General features: G+C 38.1%; 2 protein-coding genes, 1 long non-coding RNA gene and 1 pseudogene across 11 annotated transcripts in view; 2 read left to right on the top strand and 2 right to left on the bottom strand.

The window, feature by feature from the left end:
• LOC107751504 (uncharacterized) overlaps positions 1-6,228 on the top strand; it is a 25,826-nt pseudogene extending 19,598 nt beyond the window's left edge.
• Positions 6,229-8,006: 1,778 nt separating this feature from the next.
• Positions 8,007-14,930, bottom strand: carf (calcium responsive transcription factor). Of its 8 annotated transcripts, none has more exons than XM_016567237.1 (15): positions 14,861-14,930; positions 14,079-14,173; positions 13,476-13,649; positions 13,147-13,258; positions 12,906-13,026; positions 12,664-12,745; positions 12,240-12,429; positions 11,188-11,308; positions 10,967-11,110; positions 10,625-10,879; positions 10,387-10,543; positions 10,204-10,261; positions 9,737-9,849; positions 8,445-8,730; positions 8,007-8,323 (listed from the first exon to the last, which is right to left on the bottom strand). In XM_016567237.1, the coding sequence occupies exons 2-15, from the start codon at positions 14,160-14,162 to the stop codon at positions 8,286-8,288; spliced, it is 1,935 nt and encodes a 644-aa protein (XP_016422723.1). In that variant the 5' UTR covers positions 14,163-14,173; positions 14,861-14,930; the 3' UTR covers positions 8,007-8,285. The 8 variants fall into 8 exon arrangements, with proteins under 8 accessions (XP_016422723.1, XP_016422724.1, XP_016422722.1 ...); XM_016567238.1 differs by having other exon boundaries at positions 14,079-14,229; positions 14,861-14,926; XM_016567236.1 differs by having other exon boundaries at positions 14,079-14,221; positions 14,574-14,918.
• The window catches only part of LOC107751501 (uncharacterized), a 24,456-nt gene continuing 12,020 nt past the window's right edge, over positions 11,106-23,541 (top strand). The window contains exons 1-2 of the long non-coding RNA XR_001641257.1: positions 11,106-11,119; positions 11,400-11,412. This is a non-coding gene — a long non-coding RNA (uncharacterized LOC107751501). The remainder of the gene's footprint in view (positions 11,120-11,399; positions 11,413-23,541) is intronic.
• The window catches only part of LOC107751499 (protein FAM117B-like), a 49,407-nt gene continuing 45,966 nt past the window's right edge, over positions 20,101-23,541 (bottom strand). For both annotated transcript variants that reach the window (XM_016567243.1, XM_016567244.1), the window contains 4 exons: positions 23,197-23,340; positions 22,820-23,054; positions 21,980-22,103; positions 20,101-21,803 (listed from right to left, as the gene is read on the bottom strand). In XM_016567243.1, coding sequence (XP_016422729.1) covers positions 21,545-21,803; positions 21,980-22,103; positions 22,820-23,054; positions 23,197-23,340 — 762 coding nt within the window. In that variant the 3' untranslated portion in view covers positions 20,101-21,544. The remainder of the gene's footprint in view (positions 21,804-21,979; positions 22,104-22,819; positions 23,055-23,196; positions 23,341-23,541) is intronic.

Here is a 23,541-nt window from a genome sequence, read left to right as displayed (position 1 = left end):
ATAATGGGGTGCTCAAGAAAAAAAAAAAAAGAAAAAAAAAAAATATATATATATATACAGTATATATATATATATAGAATTTTGAAATCAGTTGTGATGCTTAATATTTCTGTGGAGACTGACACATTTTTACAGGATTCTCTGATGAACAGCATTTATTTAAAATAGGTGCCTTTTGTAATATTATAAATGTTTTACTGTCACTTTTGATCAATTTAATGTGTCCTTGTGCAATAAAAGTATTCTTTTTTTTTTACTTCAAAATAAATAAATACAATACATACATACATACATAACCCCAAACATTTGAATGGTATTGTATGAATGATGCCGTTTTCTGTAGACATTTAAGGTGAGATCCAATGCAAACCAGACTAAAGCCAAGAGGAAGGAGGACTGTTTCAACTCTGACAGTGAAATAATTCAGGATGAACAGTTAATTCCTTCACTGGTATAACATGTAGCATGCCATTATGAGTTATCCATTAACGCCTGGCTTAATCTTACTGAGTCTTATCCCGTCTCTCTGAAGGTCTATTTACCTGAGGAGAGATTAGAGGAAATGAGCAGCTCCACGGCTCACCAGCTCAACAAAACCGGTAACCTGAGTTACAGCTCATAAAGAGTAATGCTGCTGAAGAGGTATCTAAGCTCTGCCCTAGATTTTTCCATTTAAGTCAAAGATGGTGTTGAATATCTTCAATAACTGAACATTCAGAGTAGATGGAGCAAGAACAACCCTCAAAAGTTTTACCTAAACTATAAATAGTTGTGATTCACAGGAGAGGAGGCCACTAGGGTGCAAAGAAACCAAAAAGTAAAGACAACAACTTTACAGCCGGAAACAAAGGTGATACGGGGGTCAAGGAAGTCCAAAGGTGCTGCGCCTACTATCAGCCCTAAATCAACACATTTCACTCCCAGAGCACATTCACCGGAGTCTTTGTCTCCTGAAGGACAGGCAGAAATCCAGACAGGATTACCAACGGAGGCAGAGTGAGTCTCAGTCACATGTAATATCGAGCTCTTGTGTTTGTGTTTATAAAATCAGTACAGATGCGCAGGACTGTTAAGTATGATTGACACGCTTGTGTATTTGAATTCGAAAAGCCAAATGACAATAATTGTTCCCAGTGTATATCCAAATAAATGATGAATAAGGGATTGCGTTATGTTGCAAATGTTTATATTATTGTGCTAAATCGTGACCCGGTCAGAGTGAAACTGGTAACAAAATACTGCTTTAGTTAACTAGCAGTTATAGTTTATAATTATAGTTTATCAGAAAGGGTTGGAGGGTTTTTAATAATAAATATGTCCCAGTGCTCTTTGTAATTTCTGGCTGGTAAATCAATCCTTTTAATTTCCCCAAACTCCTCCCTCTCGCTTTTGGCCACTTCATCAGTTCTTACCTCTTCAATCACCAGCCTGCTTGTGTTCCCGTTGTGTTTTGGTGTACACAAAGCAGGTTGCGACTTCAGGTCACAGGTCAGACAGAGGTCAAACAGCTTGGCTCCAAGGTTTTTGGGACTCATTAATATCCTGTCTAATCATTGTTTGCATTCCTCTCTCGTCACTCCATCCGTCCCAGTCTCCGGCGCTCTTTGATTGTAGCTCAGATTTCAGCCCGAACCCTTCTCAGGATCTGTGAGCGGTGAGAAAGCCGAGAGGAGATTAGGGTATCGCTTCACATCTGAGCTCTTATCAGTAAATCTCTCTCACTCCGTCTGGGCTATATCTTAACTTCTGAACTTCCGACACTCTCCTCTAAATGATTCCCATTAATATATATGATATCCGTTGTTGTTCGTTTTGACAGAAAAGGTCATTCGGAAAACGCAGGTGGAAGAGAAGACGCAGAACACATGCTGGTGGAGAAAGTGAAGAAAAATAAAAAAGTCTAGTAAGCAAACAGGCAAAACAAAAGGCAAGAGTGTTCAAATTCATGAAGACATTGAGACCCAGTGTCCCTGAGGATCCCACTTCTACTTCAAAGAAAGTGAGTTACATACTAGTTCATATGCTCTTATTGATTAAATATGCCTTATATTCGTCATAATATGCTCTCAATCTGCAGAAGAAAAAGAAATGGGAAAACAGAAAACAGAAAAAAAGGAAGAGCCTATAAAAGCCCAGAATTCAACAGTTAAAGTTAAAAAGAAAAAGGGTCAACCAGCATTTGTTGTAGGTACGTTTATGTTAAGATTTAAAGGCATAGTGAATAGTTTAAATTTCTATCATAAAACATTAATATGATTCAACACTTACAGTAAAAGTGTCAAAACAATTGTTTAAAATAATTTGTTTGATGTTTTATCTTTATTTTATTATTTATTTATTTTGAAGTAATGAATACTTTTATTCAGCTAGGAAGCATTAAATAGATCAAAAGTGACAGCAAATAAATGTATAATATTATAAAAAATAATTCTATTTCCAATTTTTTACTTTCTATTCTATTTCAAAGAATCATGAAAAAATGTTCACACAAAAATATTAATAAGCACAACTGTTTTCAACATTGATAATAATAATAAATGTTTTTTTTAGCACAAAATCAGCATATTAGAATGATTTCTGAAGGATCATGTGACACTGAAGACTGGAGTAATGATGCTGAAAATTCAGTTTTGCCATCACAGGAATAAATTATATTGTAAAAAGTATTCAAATAGAAAACTGTCATTTTAAATTGTAATAGTATTTCACAATGTAACAAATTTTTGCTCTATTTTTGATCAAATAAATGAAAATAAAAAGACTTCTTTTAAAAACATTTTTAAAAATCTTACCGACCCCGTATTTTTTAACAGTAGTGTTTATTTTTCTTTATTAGAGTATTGCACTGTACTTCTTCCTTATGATACTTCTTTAGAAGAAAGCTGCCTATGTAGGCAGTAGGCGACTCATTTGATTCTAAAACAAAACTTGTTTTTTCTTAAACAGAAAAAAAATTAAGAGCATGTGAAAGAAAATCAAATTTCAATGCATCTGTTTTGGGAAAAACTCAGCCACAGGACGCTGAATGGATGGCAAATCCAGTGGATGAGCCTGAGAGACTGATGACCCTTAAGAGAGAGGTGACGACTCACGACTAGAAAACACAGAGAACACGCCAGAACACACCTATATTGACTCCGACGATGACATGGATGCTGATACAGACTCAGAGAGTACAGACTCAGAGAGTACAGACACATATGAAGCACACGAAGTCTCTCCCAGATCAGTTTACAGCACTTATACAGATCGCAGCGCTCACTCATTACAGCTCGTTCAGATGCCAGCATTCACAGACTCTCACAGAGCTCCATCAGAACCAGCTCGATGGGGACGATGTCCCACTACGGCCCGTGCAGCCCAGCCCACCTGCCTCCTCAGTAAGCACTCCCTTCTGCCTCAGACCCCACTACATCTGAGCCAGGCAATGACGTGAGTATTTCTCATTTAACAGCTAGCTATTCATTTGAATACACATACTATATGTTTGAATCAGTCAGACTGTCAGTGGATTAGTGGTGAGGATTTTACCGTGTCATTGTTATGTCAGAAGTGACTGTCTATAAATAAGTCAACAAACCATTAATTCAAAGATTTAAGCATACTGATTCATTCTGGAACGAAATAAGTGAGTATTTGAATTGTTCACTAAAGCGATTCATTCAATAACACTGACTCATCCAGGAACAAAACACCACTAATGTTTGTTGCACAGAGCTGCAGCTGATGATTTTTCTTTTACTTTGTTTGCAGCTATTTTCATTTATGTAGCAAATGTAGACATAGTAGAAATTATGTCTTTAGAAATAAGGAAATGTTTTGTCTAGACAGCAAGTTACTCGGTGTCAGCTCACTTTTTCAGCAGCCTTGGTTTGCAAAAACTTTTTCCCCATATGGATTAAAAAAAAAAAAAATGTAAAAGTCTTCATTTAAAAATTATAAGCTATAAACCAAACCAACCAGCTACGAGCTGGATCACAACAATACAAAAATTTCAAAATCAGACAAAAAGACTTTTACTTTTTGTACTTTCCGGCTTTAACAAGGGAAAAAAACAATCCCTTGAAACACTGCGAATGACATACTCGTATAAAAAACAACAGATATATAACTTTTGATTTAAATGTGTTGATTACATAGCCTATATATAAACCATAGGTAAATAACTAATTGGTAAAATATACATATTATCCATAGAAATATTTAAGCAGTTTGAGGATGTAGGAAGACTGACGGACTATCAAGTCATGTCCCGCTGTTAATTTGAATATCAACACTCTTGTTCACATGTGCTTAAGTAATGATAAAGATTGCTAAAACAATCACCTGTCATGTTACTGTCATATTCATATGTTACCATACCATATATGTTAAACTGATTTTACTATTAGGTTAAAAGCAACAAGGTTCCAACTAACCAAACAGACAAAAAAGCTGCAGCGCTGGCTGAAAGGGTCGAGCGCCGTCGTCTGGAGGTGGAGAAGAAACGGAGGGGGAGAGAGGAGGAAAAGAAGAGACAGCAAGAAAAAGAGGCGACAGAAGAGAGGATGAGGCTGGAACTGGAAGAAGAACAGAGGAGGAAAGCAGAGGAAGCGAGGTACAACGTGTCACTGCTCTTTGGAAACAAATACTGTAACGAAATACACTATATCCTGCAGACATTGGCAAGAAACTATCACTGTCACATATGCAGGTTACGGAAGATTAGAGAAGAAGATGAGAGACAAAGAAGGCAGGAAGAGGAGATAGAGAGACAGAGGAGAGAGCGGGCAGAGAAAGAAGACGACACGAGGAGAAGAGAAGGCTGCTGGAAAGGCTCCAGAGAGAAAGACAGGAAGAGGAAAAACGACAGGCTGGTAAATACCTGTACAGTCATGATTTCTGATTGGTCGAGGCCCTTATGACATGACAGTCTTGATATCTCTTGGACTGAATTCTGCTTTTGTATGACTACCGTGAGAAGAACATACTACAGGATCTGAAGCAAGATAATGACTATGTTCCAAACCCTAGCAAACTGCCTACTCCCTACATAGACAGATGCCTTCGAAGATGTGAGCCCTGCTGCGTATGTATGCGCCTCACTAGGTTTTGGAAACAGAGCAGATATCTTACTATCTGCACAAGTTTACCCACTACTGCTGATTTAATACACAGCAACTGATTTAAACATTTGTGCTGTAATGTGGCCATGGTCTGGATTTCAGCCTTGATAATAGCGATACTGACCACAGTACGGTCCCAAATGGCACACTTGACAGACTTGCGGTCTTGTGTCCTTCACTTGCACGTGTCCATGAAATCAGTAAAACCGAAGGCAGTTCAACTGGTCATTTTATGATTTAAGAGGGTGCTCACAAGGGCTTTAAAGCCAGTGTGAGGCTTTGATGCCAAGCCCGCAGACTATTACCCAACAGTCTATGCAGCATTGCATCGACCACACAGATCAGTATACATCATGCAACATTAAAATGTAAATATCCTGCTTCATGAATAAGTGAACAAATGAATGAATGAATGTCCTCATTTTCAGCCCAACTGGAACGTCAGCGTTTGGAAGAGGAAGCTCGGAAGGAGGAGGAGCTCAGGAAGCTGTCAGAGATGGAGGAGGCTGAGAGACTGGAGTACCTTCAGACAGCAGGAGCAGGAGGAGGAGAGGAGGAAGCAGCGATGCACGCTGAAGAAGAGGCCAGGCTGCAGGCGGAACTGTTTGCCAGGTATGTCACAGCTGCAGCAGACATCTCAGCTCTCGTTCATAGGGTTCCTACATGTGAGAACATTACAGCTACACTATGTAACTTTTGGCAAAGTAATGATGAAAGTAAGTAATCTAGGATTACCTAGTGATTTAGGGTAAAGGTGATTTACTGTAGGCTAAGACAAAAACACAGTTTGGAAGTTTTACAATTTTAACACTGAAACATAATATAGGTATTTTTAACTGTGCAGGAACCCTTTTGTGAAGTCTAGTGTATTTCTCTCTATGACAGGCAGAGGGCAGCACTGGAGTAGCACTTAAAGTTTCACAGGGGTCTTTTTGTGGAGGCTGAAGGGCTGGAGCAGACACATGATATCGCTCGGCCCTGGATTTTCTCCTATTTCACCCTGTTGAAGCTGCTTGGCTTGGCTGAACCCACATCTGAGGACACACTCAAAGATGTGCTGTAATTCCTTCATTTGGGTTCATTCAGTAAATTCTCGCAACTAGTGTTTCAGTTATGTGCCATTTTCTTCAGTAGGTGAACAATCTGTGTCACATGTGAATCAATGTGAGTTAAACTGCTGGATTGCTCATATTCTCAGATATCTAACTCTGGCATCTCAACATATTAGCACTTCTGAATTCTAGACCTGAAAAAGTAATGTCAATTAATAAATATTAAAACACCATGGGCATTTTCATTAAGAGTACATTAAGAGATTTTTCTACATATGCCAAGCACTAAAATTCATTCAAATATTGTTGTGGACAAAGATTGGGAGTCAAATGAGGGTCAACGACGTTTGAGAACCACTGGCATAGAGTGAGCAGCGCCCTCTACTGTATTTTTCGTCACATAAACAAGATGACAGATTTGTTCAGGTACAGTATATGCTCATATTTTGGAGTTAATTTCAATCTATAGTAGAATATGAAAGATCACAACATGCACAGCATCAGCATCTAGAGAGTAAAAAGACAAGCAGGTACCAAAGAGTTCATCTTTTGACTGAATGGAATGAATATGTTTCAGATGTGAAAAGCCTGTGCCCGACAAGGGTTAAAAGACCTAAAATATCTGTAAGTGGAAAAATATGTGCAAACATTCTTCATAAGTTAATAAAAATAGTGTGGAAACATTAACACAAAAGTTGCATAATAGCACAATTCATAATTAACACCTGCTTCATTATGTGACAGATAATAATAAAGACTGCTAAATGTAAAGAAATTCATCTGTCTCTTCTCTGCAGTGCTATGACATGAGCCACCGTACCATCTTCACCTGCTTTAACCCAGAGGTCAGTCACTGCTGGTAGATGCCTTTACTAAGATTCTCAATTGAAAAGTATCTAGTCTATGCTGACAAAATAAATAAAAAAACATAATAATGGCTAACCGTAACATTCATCGCCTCAAATATTGCAATTGGTTTTTAAAAGTTGTCTTCATGCAGATTTGGACCGAGCTTTCGTTACATTTACACAATTTTGACCAACAGGTGTCGCCAGCGTATGTGTTTCGACTTTATTTTGAATAGGCCTCGTTTCACCTATCACTGCCTCGGTAAAGGAAAGCGTGTGGAAAAATCATAAATCTCCATCAAAATCCCTTTTTTGTGAGAGAGAGAGCGCTTGAAGTTACCTTCCAGCTTATTTTTGCTGCAACATCTTAACGTTACGCTCCTAGAGAAGGGACTGCTGGCTTCTGATACCAGGAAAAAGTAAAGTACATTTGGCTGCATGGGGAACACTTCCCCAGTCTATTTAGAACAGCCTAACTTATCTATTTTAAATAAAAGTTGCTCCAGATGAATGCTTGATAGACACGAATGTGCTCCCTCCTTCAATTCGTGCCTTCAATCCTGATGAATAACATAAATACATATATATTTTTTCTAATCTGTCTGGGACAAAAATAAAAGTGCGCAAAGTGGTTTAAATGTACTATACGCTAATCACCAACACCGACGCTGGCTAAAGCGGAAGTTGCAGAATAAAAGACCTAAATAAGATTTTTCCTTGCTGTAACAAAATAATAAACATAAGCTTTCACATGTTTTGCTTCTTTGTTTGCTTGACAGATGGTGGGAGCTGCATTTTCGACTTTGACCAAGGTGACACCTATTACATTTAAATAATACTACAAATTAACTGGCTCTCCATTAAAAGGATTCATTAAGCTTCTATTCAAAAAGAGAATACCTGCAGAAAAAAAAATGTTGTGAAAAAGTGCCATAGTTTGTGTGAATAAACAAATGTCTCCTGAAACAAAAGACATTAACCTTTACATATTGAATTCTGGTCTCATTTATTCAGTTAGACTTTTAATGAGAAATTGCTTTTTTCTCTTGTTGTCACCATAATAAATTAAAATAGCAATAATGGGAAATTATAATATATGGGGAAAAAATAATAATACTACATATCAATATTGCATACAAGTCCGTGTTCACATAATACTGTATATGATACAATGAATGAATCCTCCAGTCATCAAAGAGCTCAGAATGTTGTTTTCTTTTCCCACTGTTGTGTTTCCAGCCTCTGACTCTGCTCACACATCCACTGACACATCCACCGTCCTATTTTACTGGAGTTTCGTCCGCTGAGGGAGTCAAAGCTAAACAATAAGAAACAACAATATATTTACCTGTTGTTTTCCTGATTAGAATCAGATAAACATGGGAACCAATAAAAATTAAAAAGATATTATTATAATTTCTATGCTCCCATGAACTCACTTATGCTTGCAGGGTCTACAATCTGGACAGGAATAGCCTGTCCATCCTCCAACAGGATTTGTGTGATGCCACCTTCAGCGGCCGAGGCCACGCTCACCAGCTGACTCATGCCTTCACACACAGTTACGCTTTCACCAGCACTGGGACTCGATTGCAGGAAGTGGGACGGACTCAGCAGGACAGGCTGTGGGGGCGCAGGGCTGGACAGCTCTTGGGCTTCTGGTGGTGCTGCTGTAGGTTGAGCAGTTTCTTCCACTGGACACAAGGCAGGCTGTAGCTGGATTGCCTGTCAGACAAGAGAGAAGAGTCTAATGATCTAATAGTTTTGGAGAGTTTTACCACATGACATTTGATCATTTGACCCTGATGCACAGTCACGACGGTTTTCAGGGATCCTCTCTATGAAAGCATTTCCTGTTTTATGCTGTTTATTTGTATGTTGGTCTTTAATTTGGCGGACAAAAGTTTGTCAAGTATTAATAAGTAGTGAAGCAGTTTTTGTTAAGAATATATATTTCAAGAAACAAGAACAGAAATATCTGCAAATACACACTCATGTTTTATAGAGGAGTAGTAGTAGTATATTTTTATTTAATGCTATGTCAGCATCTTTTCATGGCAAAAACGATTCAAAAAATACAAGTATAACAAATACAATAAAAACCAACAAACAAACAAGTTATATTACACAAGATTTTTTACATTAACATATGATAAAAATTCTAAAACTTTTTCTGGCAGAATTATACTAAACTCTTTAAGTGAGTTCAGTTCATAAAAGAGTTTTCTACATACATTAAAAGCGGGACCGTCCAATAAAACATGTTTGACAGAAAGGAGAATCTTGCATTACTGTTTTATAGTAGAAAAAAAGTGGCTAATGAGTTACTCTAACTAATGAGCAATTGCTTTTTTCCCTGGTTGTCACCATAATAATTTAAAATAGCAACAATGGAAATTTTATTTTAGCAGTGAAGCAGCTTTGGTTAAACATTGTTCTAAGAAATAATAATAAAAAAGTATGCCAAATTGCATAAACATTTTTTCTTAAGTATTTAATTATTTTAATGACTTTTTTCTTCATTATGTTATCAGCTCAGTTAATCATCTTGAAACATGAATTTATGCTCCCCAAATGAATTTTTCCATTTTAATTCAACACTAAAAAACATGCTCGTCATTAAAGAGATATAAACACCTTATTATGTTTGAATAGCATTTTTAATGTATTTTTGAAGTAAGTTAATATATTAAAACTGTGCAATTCTTATATCAGTTCAGGACATGGTCACCTGGAGATGTGCAAAGATCCTGGGCTGCAGTGAGGTGAGAGAGCTGAAGAGCTGCACAGCCTCTGGAGAAAGAGTATCACTTCCTTCCAGGAGCCCTTCCTTCTGAGAGGATACTGTCAATATAACAGCAGTACACTAGATAGTGTGGCAGGGTAAACAATTGTTATACTTTGACAGTTTGGTGCTTTCTTTTTGAAGCAAGACTCTCCTCCACTCTCTTATACTGTATTGAATGATTCCAAAATGTTTAAGGCTGGAATACAGTACACAAATGCACTCTAGGTATCACACACTTGCTGACTTTGTAAATGGTTACTGGGCATCATACACTAAACGACAGTCCTCCAGATTGCAAATTGGGGCAAAATTCTGTAAAAAGTTCTGTAATGCATTCCAGCCATAACACATGAAACATTTGTTTTAATAAAGTAGCTCATATTTTAAACAACATTTCAACAGTAATTTACCGCCCACAGTAGCAGGAGTCAAAGTCTCCGGAAGCAAGTTATTAGCCTCTGCTTTCCACTGCAAAAAACACACACACACACAAATGAAGGCTTACTACAGAAAATAGCTTGCATATTTGTGCTTATCAAGCATATTTTTATTTTTATTTTTATTGGAATATATTTTCCAATAAAAATCCACACTTCTGTGTCTGAGGTAGCCAGTGGTCCCGTAGTCATCTGAAGAGCTTTCTGAGCCTCGTGGATGTGGTTCTTGATGTCAATGACAGTGGGAAAGTAACACAGATTGTGTCTCTCAGGCACTTCCTCCGATTTGAACATCTCACGTTCCACAAACCTCCTGCCAGGGTGTTCACAAAGCAACAGTAAATAGTTTTTCAGCAAATGAAAGCAAGGAGATTTGAAAGCATCTGAGTCATACCTGAGCTGCTTGCGGACAGTGTAAACTTCATTATGACCTTGTGCCACCAACTCACAGATCTTCTCTGCTACGAGCGGGTGTAGTCGAGAGGGTAGGGGTGTCCCATCTTCCATCAGGACATCCAGCTCCTCTGTCTCTTCCTCTTCATTTTGTTGTTCCTCTGCGAAGCAGATCTGCTCTGGAAGTGGAGGCAGGTTTGCAGTGTCCACGTCGTGGTACAGGTGGGCTTTCTCTGTGGGGAGCTGGATGTAATACCTGTCACGAATGTAAACGTGTGAAGTGAACCCTGCAGTAAGTCATGTCATGGATTTTTTTTTAACTGTGCTAGCAAGATGTTTATACCTTTCAACGCCTCCAACATCCCATAAAGTCTTCTTGAGGTTGAAGAAGGCTTTCTCCTGCTCTTGCCGCACTACCTTCTTGTCCACTTTGGGATCTGTTGGAACCTTGTACTCCAAGAATTTTCGTACTTTTTTGATATATATTCTGAAAATGGTCAAATATTATTGTGTCATAATGTACACAGAAAAAAATCTGTTGTGCTTCAACTGAAGGTTGTGTACCTGGCAGGGCAGGTTGCTTTGTAGAGGATGTTTTGATTTGTTTCTTGCTCAGACCCTTTTTTAGGTTGAACACCCTTCCTCCGTGGACCAAACTGGCATTCCATCACAACAGCTCTGCTTCCTTAAAACCGTGTTAAAAATCAAGATAAACTGACTTTTGTAAGCATATTGTAAAACTATGATATTATCTTCAACAACAGCATTCGATCAAGGTTTAACAAAAATGTTTGTCTTTTAAAAAAAATAAAAGTATGCTAATTCTACTTCCTATTACTAGCATTCAAGAAACAGTCTGATTTTTTAAAATTCCGGACACATTTACAAGTGCAGGATAAATCAAAAATAATTTGATTAGTTTACCCAAAGACATTTTAAATTCATATAAACTACTGTTCAAATGTTTGTTATGCTCACCAGGGCTGCATTTATTTGAACAAAAATACAGTAAAAACAGTACAATTGTGAAATATTATTGTAATTTAAAATAAATGTTTTATATTTGAATAAATTTTACAATATTAATTTTTCTTCCAGTCTTAAGTGTCCTTCAGAAATCCTTCTAATATTCTGATTTGCTGCTCAAGTAACTTTTCTTATTATTATCATCGATGTTTAAAGCAGTTGTTCTGCTTAATATTTCTGTGAAAACTGTGAGATATTTCTTTAGGATTCTTTGATAAATAGAAAGTTCAAAAGACCAGCATTTATTTGAAATATAAATCTTTTAAAATGTCTTTACTGTCACTTTTGATCTATTTAATGCATCCTTGCTGATGTTTTTATCTTACCCCAAACAGTAGTGTATCTGCGATCATTTTTATCTGCTACATTTGTCAACCAATACCACTAGCCTACAGATGATCCCAAAGTTAACAAACATCAACTAAAAGCCAAATAATGTCCAATTTTGAATTCATGGACCTTTCATTTTTCACAATTCGGGCATTAAAATAACATTTACACTACATGACTAAACATCTTTCAGACTTAAAGGGGGGGGGTCTAACATAAAGTCGTAACATAGATCCCACAAGCAAAAAGGGCCAGATTACCTGCATTAACAAAGGGAATGCCATCGTAGGGCACATACTGTGATTTCCACATGAGTCTGGTGGCAGGTTTAGCCAGTGAGGGTGACTGACGGGTGCCAAACACGGCGTGGGTCTGCTGCTTGTGTAGAAGCAGAATGGCTTCCAGCTCTGCCTCTGTGTTACAGTAACCACGGTACGAGTCACCGATCTTCTGTTCGTCGTGAAACGATCATAAAAAAAAGATTTAACAACAAGCCATATTATTGTGTTGTGTTGCTGGAAATGGATCTGTTTGACAGAGGGCAATTACTGGCTCTACACACACCAGAAATTATAACATTTCATCTATTTCCATGCATATTACACTTTACTTTTAATTGTATACATTATCATAAGTTAATGTTTTGTCAAATAATTTAATTTAGTTATTTTCTACAGGACAAACCTCACACCGGCGCAGTCTCAGAGCCCAGGTTGGTGCCCCAGGCGGAAGTGGCTTCACTGGAGGCTCAAATACATCAGGAGGACTGAAATACATGAGAAGACATTTTAAAGAACAATCAATAATTGCAAGTTTGCTTGAACTCCACTGTCTGAAGCAGTTTCCTTTTTACAACCAAGGATTAAATTGAGCCAGAACATGGTTTAAAATGTGGCAGAAATCATATGCAAACAAGGCGTACTGACCTTTTCCTGTGAATTTTAATACCAGTGACATTCTGAGCTGCCACTGCAGCTAAACTATGAGTGCCATCACTGTCTTTTATGGATGTGATGATTGTCTGCTGTCTTTTCTCCACAAAGACACCTGTTTAACAAAACAGAAAGAAATGGCAGAACTGAAAAGAATCCTCTCACTATATTATATATAGAGTACATAATTACAGAAGTAATATTCAGTATATTTAAATATATTCTAAACAATGACCTGATGACTTTGCGACATTCAACAGCTGACCATGAGGTAGTAACATCTGAGCGGCCCCCATAGACACAGATGGGACACCATATAATTGTCCATTCCCCCCTGTCACAATCACCTGGGGGGGGAAAAAAAACTCAACTGTGTTTGGTGTGGGGAAAAATTTTCATATATAGTTCAATATATAACTCTAAATGACTTCATGGGTGGAACACAAACCCAAATTTTTACATTTTGACATATCCGGTGACTGATACAAGATCATGGGTGATATGCATGTCATCTAGTGTGAGTAATATAGGTTATGGTGATGGGTCACGGTGTAGTGTCCTTACCACCCGATCATATTGAATAGGATGTCCGTTTTGGTCAAGTATAATTAAGTTGTCCATTTGCGTCGGGACTGTGGAAGGCTTCTGATTGGCTGCTACAGTTTCTGAGGCTGGAATGACTGGTGGAAGCTCTTGTACATCTGCATTTTCTTCAGCTTTTGAGTTTTTGTCATGTTGCTAAAACATCAAAGTGCAACAACAAATGGTCTGAACACAAAACACTGACACCTGATAATTCACAATTATTTTGTAAATGTAAGATTTATTTACCATTATTTAATATTTAACGATATATCTTGGGAAGACTGTCAAAAAAGCCCCAGTCATAAAACTGGTAAGAAATTATACTTTGCATGGAGTAAAAGAAAATGCATGAGCTTCTCATTCTCATTTAATGTAAAAACAATGTGATTTTAATGAGAATCATCACTGAAAAATGGAAATAGGAAACGTAAAATGTCAGAAAATGATAATTTGTGGAAAAAAGTGCTCAATTGTCCTAAACAATTATCAACATTTTTGTTTGTGTTAGTGTTCATTTAACATTGTCTTTCAGTGATTATTAAGTGCTGTACACAATTTTGACTAGTCTACACATATCCTTACCAGTCCATCTCTTATGTGTTCAGGCTGTGCATCCTCTCTCTCAGACTGAAGAACATCCTCCACATCTCTCTCTTCCTCCTCCATTTATTCTCAATCTGACAGACATACACACATACAAATCAAGAGCCCAAGCCAAAGATAACCTACAAATCTGCATGAATTTAGGTTATTAATATGGTGTAATATTTTTGTGAATTTGGTGTAATGAGGAAAAATTTTTTTGACTGGTGTCAAACTGAACGCTTTAGATATCTACAATGCTAGACACATTTAGTTATGTAAATATGTTTAGTATATGTTAAGCTATATTTCTGTATAACAGTGGCCATCTCTGCAAATTTCAAGTTTAAGTGCAATGTTTTGATTACATGAATAGCAGCAATAAAATGTGAATCTGCCATTGATTATTTTGAAACCACTCATTGATCGTACTACTATTTAATTTTAGGCAGCAATTTGTAGTGTTTTTTATGCTTTGCGAGTGATGTAGCTTACTATAATTCCGCTTTATGGAGTAAAGACCGTTAACGTTATACAAATGGGACAAATTAACATCATTTTAAAACAAACGCCATATTGGATCAGTGCTCGCTAGCGCAGCAGTTTCATGAAAACACACAGAGTATAAAAGAAAGAAAACGACAGAGCTCTAGAGTTAGACTGAATAGAAATCATCTTTTCGAGTCACCACACTCTGACAGCGCTTCCCGATGAACGGGATACAGTCGAGCCCAGGCTTTATATACAGGAAGGACGCAAAATTGAAAACGAGTCTACTCAACCTCGTCTTCGTCGAGGATTCCTCGCGTCGAAAAACGCGTCAGCTGCGCATCATCCTCTTGCAGATTGAATGCTCACGGCTTCCGTAGGACACACGCTTTCTTTCACTTTGAGCTCTAAACGGTGCTTTGAAACAGCAAATGATTCATTCTTTAATAAAATTGTATTTCGTTCATTTATATATGACAAGTGCAAGTTTATAAATGCGGAAAATAACTCTTTAATCCTTTTGCTAATAAAATGAGACCTTTGGTTATTTCAATGTATTATTTGTATAAATAAATTGTATAATAAATAAATGTTTTTGTATGTTTTGCACATTTATAGTGAAATAGTCAAATTGAAACTGTATAAGAATATTTTACTGCAACCAAAAAAACTAAGAATCATAAATGAAATATATGGGAATAGTAAAAGTAATTCATTCTTTAAGAAAAAATTTATATGTGACCCTGGACCACAAAACCAGTCATAAGTGGCACGGGTATATTTGTAGCAATAGCCAAAAATACATTGTATCGATTTTTCTTTTATGACAAAAATCATTAGGATATTAGGTAAGGATCATGTTCCATGCTTTAAAAAAAAAAATCCTACCGTATATCAAAACTTAATTTTTGATTAGTAAAATGCATTGCTAAGAACATCATTTGGCCAACTTTAAAGGCGATTTTCTCAATATTTAGATTTTTTTGAACCCTCAGAATCCAGATTTTCAAATAGTCGTATCTCGGCCAAATATTGTCCTATCCTAACAAACCATACATCTATTTATTCAGCTATAACCCTTATGACTGGTTTTGTGGTCCAGGGTCACATATATTTCATTTAAATATGACAGGTACAAGTTTATAAATGTAGAAATGACTGTAATTTTGACCTTTATGTTATTTCACTGTATTATTTGTATTAAATATATATAAATCCCCATATGTAAATGTTTTCTGTACGTTTGGACATTGATAATGAACAAGTAAATTTTAAATAATAATAACACACAAAGCCCAGACTTATTATTTATTAGAAATATTATTTCTAATATTTATATTAGAAATATAAATATTATATTTCTTATATTCCATCCATGATGACGTTCATGAGAACATATTTTCTGTTATACATACGTCTCACCGGTAAGGGGCGTAGCGCCTTAATAAAACAAAATGAATTCCCCCTTCAAACACCGCTCAAAGTTAACAAATCTAGCATTTTATTGAATAAGTGGACGACTTAAATAACAGTTCTCAAATGTAACGCACAGCAACGTCGTCTCTCGGCATTCCTCTGGAAAAACCAAACAGGAACAGATCTATGGCTGTCACAGACCTGGAGGATTCTGTATGACTGTGTTGAAGCAGCTGATCCTTTGTTAGGTTTAAACTAACAGGACAGTGTTTGAGCTGAGCCTGTAACAATGAGAAAACGTGAGGAATCTGGGCCTGTGAGTAACTAATTACATTTACTCCAATACTTTACACCTCTGCTGTGATCCCAGGCTGGGAGTGAGATTAGAGGCCGAGCGTCCCCGGGGCCTCAGAGGGGAGTCCCACCGGCTGGCTCACACTCAGCCTCAGAGTCTCACACTGAGGTTTTGATGGAACATGTCAGCAGACTCATTTTGAGCTCAAGAACGGAGAAACAGACTCACCGGGAGAACAATTTGCTGTTTGTTCAGAAAAGATCCGGCACTGAGATGCATTCACAGACTTATATACAATGAATGCACACTGAAAATATGTCATATTTCTCAGTGCATTCAGTCAGAAACTCCCTGCGAGGCTGTAGCACACGCCACGTCCAATTATGTGGGCTCCCCTCGGACAAGCTTCTTTCAGCCACTCTCTCCTATTTTACTTTCAAATAAAGTTTGAAATGACAAAAGAGTGCCAGACGTCTGCCTATAAGACCATCAACAGCCTATGCATTAATAAAAACAAGTAATAATAAGTAACGCTAAAAGACCATCCCTTACGAAAATTAACCATGGTTTTATTGTAGTAAAAGTATAGTAACCATGGTTTTTTGGCGTATTGATTACCATTTGTATAACCACAGTTTTACTACAAGTACCATGATTAAGAGTACCATTACTACAAGTAGCATGATTCAGCTACACTGCAGGCAAAAACTGTTTTTTAATGCACCTGTCAAGTTTGAGATTTTGGGCTTTTTGGTTTTTCATAGTGTTTTTTCAGACTAGTGGAAAGAAAACATCCAAAAGACACTGTTAAGTGTTTCTTTTATAGCACTTTATCTATTTGTGTCAATAGATTTAAATTACAATACATATTTTTAAAGGCCGTTTTCTCTAAATTAGTTTTTTCTCCTACACTGAGCCATAAATCTCCAAACCTTACATTTTTATTCCTGTCTATATCCTGAAGGTTTTTACAGAGATATTTGTTCATATATAATTTGCTTGATTTTATACAACATTTTAATCCCCCCAAAATTGTGAAAATATAGTGTTACCATGGTTTAACTACAGTAACCATGGTTTTTTGGTTTTGTTTGTAGTAAAACCATGGTTATTTTTCATAAGGGATAAAAATTCTAGGGGGAAAAAACCTGCTAATTGATTAGTAGTAAGTTTTCATTTAAAAGGAAATTTCCTGTAGTTTTACAGCAAAATACAGTTTTTGGAAGTGAAAAATAAGTCATTTTATAATACACTGTGGAAAAGCTGTAAATTGATATTCCCGCTTATCCTTGCAACCGCAGTTTTTATGGTAAAGTTCTGGCAACCACAGCCTGCTGTATTTATTTATTTTACAGTGTACTACGTAATTTCTCATGGTTCTTTATGTGTCTGTGGGGTGCAACATGAGGCAATGAGGTGCTGATGCATTGTGGGATTGATGTCTGTGTGTGACCTGAAATAGTGCTGTGTAATGTCCCTGTCTCTGGCGGGGGATGAGGTGGGCACGGAGTCACTGGGGAAAAAGCCCCTGTTTGGACTGCCCTCCGTGTGAACATTTTTGCCCCTACATTCACAAAAGACCTTACAAAAAAGAGAGGGAGGGAGGGAGTGGGGTGTCAGTGCATGACTGAACCATTTCAAACACCTTTCAGCTACACTTATTACACACACTAGAGCACGCACGCTTGAGCCACAGCTCCATATCACTCTCACACTGATGCGTTCACTCATGAACTCCACAGGAGATTCGTTCATCAGCCTGTGGTATTAGTATCAGTGGATGAAGGTGATCACTATGAGATGACTTTAACTACTGATTACAGTCCACATGTGAAAGTGGCCCGGATTGAAATTAGAAATGTCGAGTGATTCTATTTGTGATTTTAGATTTAAATGTACAGTAAATTCAAAATTTTTAACACTTTTGAGATTGTATGTAAATATACTTATATTTGTTCTTATAATTATGGTGAATAATCAACCATTGGCAACATCTTTTAGAATTTTTTTTTATCTTTCCCTAGCAGTTTGGTTGAAATAGTGCAGTGTTTACCGATTTGATACACATCAAGCGTAGCGTTAGTTCTGGCAGGTCACGTTAGTCAAGCTCGCATCAGCTGACTCTCAGCTGATCCCCATCTACCTATAGGAATACAACACCTATCTAAGCATTCATATATAAAGTCCCTCAGTATTATTAGCAGTGTTCACATTGCTCAATAGCTAATTACCCTCCTCCATCCCCAGTTCCTCCTCCATCGCTGCTCTCCCTGTTCTCATCCATGCTAGGCTGCATGGATGCGCAGGGAGTTCTTGCCCAGAACAGAACCATACCGCCAATCCAAACTGTATGCTAATTGTCAATCATCTTTGACGATAGTGGTCCTGACAGAAATATACTACTGTTCCAGAAGTTTGGGGTGAGTACAATTTATTTTTGTTTTCCCCCCCTATGTTTGAAAGATGTTTTTTAATGTCTCCTTTGCTCACCAAGGCTGTTTATTTGATACATTTTGATTAATTTAATGTGTCCTTGCTGAAAACAATATTCATTACTTTCACCAAAAACTTACCTAGCTCAAACTTTTAAGCAGTAGTGTAATCAGAGGGGAAAAAATTGTGAGAGTGATTATGATTCATTACAATGCTTAAGTACCTTCACATGAATTTCAGCTTTATATTACCAGTCATTTAATCAAATGGGGAAAAAATTGTTATAGTTCTGTATGTAAAGTGCAACTCTTGATTTGTGTCCATCATGTGAGGACACACATTCTTACAACATGATTACCACTAGGTGGTGTGTGTGAAAGCATCCGAAACACATGTTAGAAGTCTAGTGCCAAAATACAAATATTTTCATTACTCCACATTTTTGTTCTCAGCAAGTGATGAAACACATTTCTAATGACACTTGGAAGGCTTTGTTTAATATTCCTGGGTTCTCTTTGATACCAGCACCAACTAATAATCATACTTCACATCATCCAACAAAGACATCTTATTACTGGAAAAACGGTTAACCCCAAACTCAACTCGCACATCAAATAACACCCTCAGACGTTTAGAGCGAGTGCAATTTTATTCTGTTGAGTTCCATACACAAGAGACTAACATCCACTGAGACAGACAGCATCCAACACAGTATACCATTATACATCACTGTCCCCGCGTTAAGAAGTTGTACATATGGATTATTCATATCTGACTGATATTCCGCTCTGATTACAAAGAGTAGGCCACTACCCATATAAAAGTATATTAATATTGGCCCTACAGCGAAAGAGTTCTCTACTTCAATACATATCCTAAGGAGATATACAAAGCGCTTGATAAAACGTTATCAATTTGTTTTTGAGCAAGAAATGTTTGGATTCTTGTGCCGTTGCCAGAAGAGATTGCTGCTTTTACATTTCTGAGTACTGATCTACGATAGTAATCACAGGCTATGAGATTATTTCAGGTCAAACACAGAGGTCCCGTACCGATTCACAATGCTGGTATAAAAGTGCTAAAGTATTCCAGGTTCATGTTGTATGTTGTTTAAAGCTCAAAACAATACCTTAACTACAAGAGTGAACAAGAAAAAACAGGAACACTGCTAAAATGCCTCCCAACAAAACAACTGTGAGGAACCCCACCCTGCACACAAAGCACAAACGCACTGCAAGCGGACAACCTTCCCACAGCACTTCTGATCTTTGAGCTGAAAATCCTAAATTACTCCTGGAAGTGAATGACACAACGTTCAATTAGTACTACTGTTGTCCATTAAAGGGATAGTTCAGTCAAAAAAAAAATGAATTCTCAAAATATCTTCTTATATGTTCCACAGAAGATGGGAAAACATACAATTTTGGGTGAACTGTTCCTTTAAGTCGCCTAATAATTCCATCTACAATAGCTGTCACTGAGCCACAGGAAATGTTCTCTTTGGCCAAGTCTACAGAAGCACTTGCGTGAGCTGCATAAAATGATAATCTTTCATCAGACACTACTTGAGTTCATACAAAATAACGATAAAAACAACTACAGCATACTAGGAAATCAGCCTTAGATGCTCAATAAGGAAGATTTGGAAAAGTCTGCTCCATGATGAAAATGGCATTTAGACACTGAAACGGAGAGAAAATCTGTGGTTTTTAATTGCTTGAATCTAGTGAAACACACACACACACACACGCATACATACACACACAGACTGAAATTTCCCAGAATGCATGCATTAAATCAATCTAATGAAAATATTGTGCTCTGACTTTGTAAACTATTTCATTGGATATCATAGAAAATATTCCATGAATGTTTTGATAGACATCTGAATTGTGAACTACCTGGACATTTATGCGTTACATTTTCGCAGTTTGATTTTGTACTTGTCGTGTCCTTCTTTCAAACATTCCTCGAGCTAAATCGGCTGGATCATTGCGAGAGGTGAGAAAACATCGCGTCTGTCCACCCAGATCCTGTCTTGCCCTCCCCTCGCTCTCTCACTTTGTTCCCCGCTGGGTTTGAAGTTCAGAGTTTGGACCCATATGCATTTGAAACGCATTTTACAACCATGCAAACAAAAGAATCGGGTTTACAGGCCACTCGTCCTGTAGCCATTAAGCGGCGTTCTCTCTCACACTCGCTAGTCTTATCTTTAGCACCTTTCTGTCTCCTCGCCACCAGTGAGAAAGGAAGAGGAGAAAAAGCAGAGAACCGTTCCCTCCTGTTCCCCTGCTGCTTCTGTCAGAACTGAACGGAGAAGGCCCGCTGCTGTGAAAACGATTCAGTCCCGGAGACCTTCATCAACCCAGAATTCATTCTACCAGGTCTCTTGGTCTCATCTGAAATGGCATCATTTGTATTCAATGATGCGATCCACTGCAAACTATTATAAAATATACACTGTCTCACAAAAACAGATCCATGCAGCCACCTCAGTACTGAGAAAGATCATTTAGATTCATTTTCATAGCGATCTGAGACACATTCTCAGGTTCACTCGTTATCTGTGGAAGGTAGAGGAATAATTCAAAGCTAAATTCGTTTATCACAAACCCAAAACCCCCCAAAAATGGCCTTTGTTCTTTGAGAACAAGCACAAAGCTAAAAATGTGCATAGCAAAGGCAACCGTTTCATCTTCGCACCCAACAAAAGCTATTATTAATAACCGCTTTGTTCTCTAAGAGTCACTTATTATTTTTTTAATCATGTTCGATTATTGAAATGTGCAGGGTATGCAGACGCAGTTGCTGGGACGCTGGTTGAGGGGCGTGTCTAACTCTCTGACAGACAGGAGGAGGGGGAGGAGCCTGAGGGCTGCTGGGAAAGCATGCAGGTTCTTCGTGAGACTCTCGGCTCGGGTTCGGGCGTGAGATGGGCGGCGCTCTGGTTCTTGAGGTTGTTGAGCTCCTGTGTGGGCATCAGCGGTTTGGGAATGCTGACCAGGCAGAACGCAGAGCCGCTCTTGGGGATGAAATTGACCTTGTTCCTATCTGGGCACAGGAACTGTGGGATCTCCCGTGGAGGCCTGGCCCTGAGGAGATGAAAAAGGAGGAGGAGGAGTGCGATAAGACGGTGAGAAGCTCTAACTCAGCTTTGAAGTCAGTGTAAATGTTATGCTATCATGGTTTCAAGGCTCAGGGCGCAACACAATAGTGAGTGTGGAGAGAGCAGATAAAGCAGTGGATCAAGACACACTGCAGCACTCACTGGGTTTCCTCTGTGAAGACCTTGACTCGCTCACAGCCCTCGGGCGGCTCGCGTTTGAACATGTAGCTGTTGTTCGGCTTCGGGGATGAGGCGTATTTGGGTAGGGGTGAGCTGGGGGCCAGATCTGTGAACATGTCACAAAAAAGGAGTAGGATGTCAATACAGCTCAGACAGGATTATTAGTGGAGATGATGATACGTGTCCAAAATTGAACAGAGAGCTAAACAATTAGTTGACTGTCAGTCTTAAGGAAGCCCTGTATAATTACGGTCCACCAGATCACTGTTGTTATTGTTAACTAAAACTATTTAAAAATATCATTCATTGAAATAAAGTTGAAATAAAATATAAATATTAGCCGAAAAAATTAAGCAGATTGCACAGTTCTTCAATAGGGTATCTGACATATACTCAACAAATTTGTAGAATTAATATTACCTTAACCTTTTATTGCACAAAACTAGCATAATCCTCACAAAAAATGGAGACGTATGGATGACAGACAGTCAAACAACCTGCCTTTAAATTAATCCCTTATAAAAATGTGCAAAATGCTAAAATATTATTATTTTTATTATTAAATCTAAACCAAACATTGTAAAATAAAATCTAAAAAAAAAACTACTTGGTTTTTGGATGATCAATCAGTTATTTAATTACAGCTACTAATGAAAGTATAGCACCGTCAGCCCCATATAACAAATCTGACCATGTTTAAATCCATCCAGCACATTTTCACACAATCAATGCAGAAAATGCATGTGCAGTTTCTGTGTGGGCCCCAGGACGTGTGAACAGCCCTGAGTGTGTATGTAGGTGTGAAAAATATGTGAGCTGTACCTTTCTCACGGCCGTCAGCCAGAGTCTCGTCCTCGTGGGGAGATGGACTATCGCTGCAGGGCTCACTTGGCACGTTCAGGAACGTGGGTGAGATGGACTGAGAGCGGCTGCTGCTGTTGCTGTGGTTACTGCCCGCTGCGGTGCCCAGGGGCGTCTGTGTGTCAATGCTGCGGGAGCTGGCGCTGCGTTGGCAGAGAGGAGGAGGAGCCCGATGCCCATCCGGAGCCTCCTGAGGCTGGCCAGAGGAAAAAGTGCAACGATCATACACAACAGAACACAGAAACAAAACTTCAGTTATACACACACTCAGTGTCTTTAGGGATTCTGTGAGGACCCCAGATTATGTGTTTTTGCAGCATCATTTCAGGTACACTAACAATAAGCTGCTCCTCTCTATCTCCTGTGTCTCGGACAATGATGCGCTCGATCTCCTGATTCAGCCCTTCCACGCTGTTCCGGAAACGAGAGACGGAGGACTTGGAGATGGGAATAGAGATCAGGACGCTCTTTGGAATAGGAGCCTGGAACAGGAGAGAGTGAAGAGTGTGATTATTTGCTATAATGTGATGTTTTAATGCAGATCATGTTGGAGACTTGACCCAGTGGTTTGTGCATATGCCTAGACTCAATGGTGCTCATGTGGGAAATATGAGCTTGAGTCAGCCACTCATCAAGTTTCTGTCCCATTCCCCTTTTACATTACTAATAAAAACAAAATACTA

Source organism: Sinocyclocheilus rhinocerous, unplaced genomic scaffold (genome assembly GCF_001515625.1).
Source record: "Sinocyclocheilus rhinocerous isolate Xijiao unplaced genomic scaffold, SAMN03320098_v1.1 scaffold3639, whole genome shotgun sequence".
NCBI lineage: Eukaryota > Metazoa > Chordata > Actinopteri > Cypriniformes > Cyprinidae > Sinocyclocheilus > Sinocyclocheilus rhinocerous.
This window is presented reverse-complemented; position numbering and strand designations above follow the sequence as displayed.